We start from the raw sequence: 5,929 nt of genomic DNA on the forward strand, positions 1-5,929 counted from the left end.
CGATATTTTGCTGTCTGGTTATCGCTTATTGGACGGCTTGTTCAGTGCACCTGCTTCAGATTGTTGTTCAGGGATAGTGGGGATATTGCCATTGTTACTATTGTCAAGGGTCTTTTCAGGATCATCCGGTTCTTCTTCCATTTCTTTATTTTGTGTTTCATATTCTGTACCATCATCTTGTGTTTCTGTTGTCTCACCTTGTGTGGCAGTATTTGTCAAAGTCCTGAAAAAAAATCGAATAAAATGCTAATGTAGTAAAGGTTATTTGTCTCAAAACACCCGTTCAAGTTAAATGCCGTCCTTCAGGCACTATCCTTAATTATCGTAATTTACTTACGCTCTTTCGCATTCAACCAAGTTGAGGAATACAAGGTGTTCTTCGAGATGCCATTTCCGTAATACCTTTGAACTGGGGGAGCCTGTAGGCAGTTTTTTGCTCTCTTTGCGCCTCATATAAGTATCTCGAATATTTTTCCAACAGCTTTTACATTCTTCAACTAAAAGAGAAATATGCCTTTAAAGCTGTATTTTTATTTTTTAGGTTTTTAGCTACTGGAGAAAGTTATGCATCTTTAGCTTTTGCATTTCGAATATCACCAAGTTACATAAGTCGCATTGTAAAGAAAGTGCTAAAACTATGCAGTGAAAGACTTCCACCTATTTTCATGCCAACTCCTACCCCACAAGATCTTCTATCACTAGCCAAAGACTTTGAAGGAAAATGGAATTTTCCAAATTGTATTTCAGCTGTGGATGGCAAACATGTTAGAATTTTTTGTCCTGGAAAAAGTGGTTCTCAATTTTTTAATTATAAAGACTGTTTTTCCGTTGTTTTGCTTGCTTTTGTCGATGCTAACTACAAATTTGTAATGGTTGATATCGGTTCATACGGTAGAGAAGGTGACAGTGGTATCCTAGAAAAATCTAATTTAGGGAAACTGATTAAAAATGAAGAATTTTATCCTCCACCAAGACAAATATGAGAAAAACTGCTACCTTACGTAGTAGTAGGAGACGAAGCTTTCAAATTAGTGAAACCTTTCTCAAGGAACGACTCTCGTGCTGATACAAAAAAAGCTGTTTTCAACTACAGGCTCTCACGTGCAAGAAGAGTATCAGAAAATTCATTCGCTCTACTAAGTCAAATTTTTCGAATTTTTTATATCCCAATAGCTGTTAATCCAGAAGTTACAGACTACTTAATAATGACTGCCTGTTGTCTTCATAATATGTTAAGGGATGCATTTCTTGAAGAAAATCGACAATGTTTTTTTGACCTTTCAAACTCGGAACAATTACCAACACAAAATTTGATTCCTTCGCGTGCTAGGGGCGGCTTTGGAAACATTGAAGGCTTTGAAATACGAAAAGGTTTTTCTGATTACTTCAATAGTAGCAGAGGATCCGTACATTGGCAAATGAAACAAGTAAATAGAACAGACAAAAACGATTGAAAATGAAGATGTGATACTTTTCAGCTTATGAATAATAAGTAAATGTATTGCAAATATAAATATCATACTGTAATTATAAATGTATAGAAATTAAATACTCACCTGGTACTTTCATAACACTCGAAATTTCTGTCCACACGTTATCTCTAACATTGGAATCTTTGTATTCGGGGTGTTTAGGATTATAAATAGATGGGTGTTCTCACACTAGCTCAATGAATTTAGAATCATTGTAACAGTTTACTAATAATAAACATTAGGGCATTGTAAATGCAAACCTTTGAACAGCTCATGTCAAATAAAATGAATGCATTTAAAACATAAGAGGACATCTGGTATAAGAGATTAAAAGCAAATTGTACTGCAGAGACGGATGGTATACACTGATTTAAACAATAGTAAAAACTAAGTATAGAAAAAGTTTTTTGGGATAACGCCGAGCGACGAGAGGTCTGGCAAAATCGCGAGGACAGAAGATCTAAGCTACCTAGTAGAATTTGTTAGAGACAAATAATTAATGTAAAATATTATCTTTTACAATAAGAAGGCCAAATAACAACTAAGGTAATTAAACACATTTAAATTAACAAATGTTTAAGATTTTTATATATCGTTTTGATTAATTGCAAAGAAACTTAAATTAAAAAAGGATATTTAATACTAATGTTAAACTACCAGAATAATTTCAACTCTATTAATTTCTTATGTATTACCATCTGTTCTTTTATACCAGGTACTACAGAATGCATTTATTTTAGGCCTTCTTCACCTTTTCTTCTTGTTCGTTAAATTCCTAAATTCGTCGTGTGACGAATTATCCTGTTTAATCCACAAACCACGAATATATTTGGAAGAACTATACTGTTTAAAACTCCAACTTGGAAGTCTGGGATTTGTGCTGTTTACTATTGCATAGTGGATTGGTTTGGCTGAACAGTAGCAAAGAAGGGCCCAAGTCTTATTAAGGAAAAGGGTCACCTTGCACGCAAGAAGTACCTACCTACGTAAATTTTGGTGCCAGTAGATGATCTGTTACATATTAATATCAACCCCTGGAATTTGAAACGCGGCCATCTTGTTAAAAAGCACGTATGCAGCATATATTTTTTTATATTATAATTTATTACTACTCAATTGCATTCATATTCAATTGCAACTCATGTATTATTTGATAAGCTTTACTTGGAAAACAGCTGTTTCTCGGGTACCTAATTATCATATCATTTTTTTGCTAGTCTGATTTACTTATTTTATTTAATTAGTTCAAAATTAAAATTCTACTTTACTTAATTAGCATTAAGCGAATTATTGCTGAAATAATTTATATTAATGTTAAAATTTATACTTTTTACATTTGGCGTAAATAATTTATAATAGATATTTATATTGCATTGTGTTATCTATTATTTGTGGTGTTTTGTAATCCTCCAAACCTCGTCAATTTTATTTGACTGGCGCCCATGCCTACTATTCTATCAACAATTTAAAACAAAAAGCAAATCTCAATGAACCCACGACCAGCCTCCGACATTAGAGCAACCGTTAGCAAAATTATTTGTAACTAAAAATAATAAAATAAAAAGACCCAAGAAGGTTGCATCATCCATGATTAATAATAGTAATAGTCACAAAGCACTATTGAATATATAAAAAAAAACACTCCAGTCGCTACGGCCGTTACGACTATACTGCTGATATCAGCAGTTGAGTCGTATCGTTAAAGCCGCCCCACTACCGTCGCTTCAGACGCGCGGTGCCAGAAGCTTCTTTAAGGTGGAATTTCCTAGCAGCGTCCGCGATTGCGATTGACGCATCCGACTAGACGCATCAGAACTGCTTTTAGTGGTTATAAATGCGTTAGATTTCCAACAATTGCGATTAGACGTACCGAGATGCGGTGGACGCATGCGATTCTCAATCGCCTGCTTCCAAACAGACTAGACGCGCGTCACGTCAGTTGTCACTGTCAGTGAATAAGTACCATGACTTCCAAGCTGAGTTTTCACACGACAGAAGACGAAAAACTTGTTGAATGTGTTGGAAACTGTCCTGCTTTGTATGACACAGGAAATAAGGACTATAAAAATCAGGTAGTACGGGAAAACATCTGGAAATGTATAGCCGAAACTGTACAAAGAACACGTAAGTACACATATTTGTATTGAGAAACATCCAACATAAATTATTAATTATATTATTCCCCGATTTATACATTGTTCTTGCCATTGCACGGAACCTTCTGGAGTATTAAAGTACTGTCTAAACTGATCCCTAATTTGGAAGCCTTCAATATTGGCAAATCCTCCTCCCCTTGCCAGAGGTAACATATTATTTACAGGTGTATCATTGTTAAGAGCACCGTATTGACATGTTTTCGTACTATTCCGTAAGTGTTCGTCACGTAGCATATTGTGAAAACAGCATGTAACAGTAACTATCAAGTCCGTAGTTTCGGGTAAAACTGCAATAGGTGAATAAAATATTCTAAATTTTTGGGAGAGTAGAGCAAAAGCATTTTCGGACACTCGTCTTGCTCGACACAATCGGTAATTAAATATTGCTTTTGTATTGTCTTGTATCATCTGGTTTTTCGGGTATGGTTTCATCATATGGTTATCAAGACGAAATGCTTCGTCACCGACAATAACGTGTGGCAAAACAATATCTGATCCAGGTAAAACCTTTTCACGTGGAAAAGTGAATCGTCCAGACCGAATTTGACTACCCATAATTGATTTTTCAATTATGCTACTGTCGCCTTCTTTACCATAAGATCCGACATCTATAATAATAAATTTGTAATTAGGATCAACAAGTGCTAATAATACTATGGAAAAGTAATTCTTATAGTTCCAAAAGTTTGATCCACTGTTCTTCGGGCATAATATCCTAATGTGTTTCCCATCAATTGCGCCAATGCAATTGGGGAAGTTCCATCGGGTGTAAAATTTATCAGCAATTGTTTCGAGATCAGGCATAGTTGGCTGTGGCAAGAACAAAGGTACTAAAGTATTACGTAATGCTTCAAGTACTTCCCTTACAATAATACTGATGTATCCATATGATATCCGAAAAGCAAAAGCTATTGATCTAAATGTTTCTCCGGTAGCTAGGAATCTAAAATAGAAAAAAAATGTTTCAGCTGAAGATTGCAAGAAAAGATGGCGGAATATTAAGGACACATATATGAAAATAAGGCGTACTACTAATCCTACTGGTTCAGCTGCAACACCTAAATCTAAGTGGCCATTATTATCACAAATGTCTTTTATGGACAATACGCCTTACCAAAGAAGGTAAGGTTGTGTGTCTATTTTACATACTAAAAGTAATATATACCGTTTTTGTTTACAGTACTCAAAGTAATTTGCAATCGCAAGAAACTACCCTTGATTCTGATGTGCCAGAAGACATCTCAGAATCTGAAAATAATATTCCCTCTAACCCGCCTACAGGCATCACATCTGCACTCCATGATACACAAATAACTTATTCTAAGTCACAGAAAACACCCTCTTCGACGACTGGGAAGAGAAGGAGGGATGACAATACACAAATATTGGAAATATTAAAGCAAAGATCCGCGGATAGAGAAAAGATAATGGAAAATATTAAAAGCTCTAAATCGGATGCTGCAGATCAGGATCCGGTATTATTATTTTTCAAAAGCATGGCAATTACTGTAAATACTTTTGAACCGGAATTAATAGCAGAAGCAAAAGCTCGTATTTTTGGTATTGTGAACGAATTAGAAATTAGATCCATTCGCACAAAAAAACCTAGGACTGATCCAATCCCCCCAGATAATCTTTCGCGTACAGAAACATCTACATCTGACACACAAAGCGATGTAGGAACATATTACTCATACTTCTCTCCTCTTACTGACGGTGAACTTACTCAACTTTAATATAACCGAAAATTGCCGATTTCTTGCATTATAAAATAAAAGAGATAAATAAATTACCTTAAAGTTAAACTAAGTTTTTCTTCTGCTGTAATTGGGTAGGTTACTCTATTACATGAAGTTTTCGTAATGCTGGCAGCAATAAGTTCAAGAACAAAGTTGTACTGTGTCTTGCTCAAACGAAAAAACTGCTTAAATGTTTCATCATCATTGAGTAGATGATTTGTAACAAGCACCTTTGAAAAACCTTCACTGCGTCGTTCTTTATATAAATTTCTTATCATATTTCTCTTTTTTCTTGACATTAATAATAACAACATATCATCATCATCGTGCTCTTCTAAAACTAAGAATGACAGCAATTTACTCATTTCCAATAGGTACGTACCTATTCCCCATGAATCGCGATGTATACTGACGTGTGACGAGTGATGACGTGACGTACATGTTGACTGCATGTTGGAAAACATCTGAAATTATAATCGTGGCGTTCAGACGCATGCGTCTAGTCGCATGCGTCAATCGCAATCGCAGACGCTGCTAGGAAATTCCACCTTTAGGGTGCGGT

The 5,929-nt window shown here is 35.3% G+C and overlaps 1 protein-coding gene across 1 annotated transcript; it reads left to right on the plus strand.

Moving 5' to 3' along the window:
- The first annotated feature begins 3,436 nt into the window (after window positions 1–3,436).
- On the plus strand, window positions 3,437–5,364 carry LOC111691995 (transcription factor Adf-1-like). Its single transcript, XM_023455612.1, has 3 exons — window positions 3,437–3,596; window positions 4,597–4,750; window positions 4,809–5,364. The coding sequence occupies exons 1-3, from the start codon at window positions 3,437–3,439 to the stop codon at window positions 5,362–5,364; spliced, it is 870 nt and encodes a 289-aa protein (XP_023311380.1).
- Window positions 5,365–5,929: the final 565 nt, after the last annotated feature.

Source organism: Anoplophora glabripennis, unplaced genomic scaffold (assembly GCF_000390285.2).
Source record: "Anoplophora glabripennis isolate ALB-LARVAE unplaced genomic scaffold, Agla_2.0 scaffold429, whole genome shotgun sequence".
In the NCBI taxonomy this organism is placed as follows: domain Eukaryota; kingdom Metazoa; phylum Arthropoda; class Insecta; order Coleoptera; family Cerambycidae; genus Anoplophora; species Anoplophora glabripennis.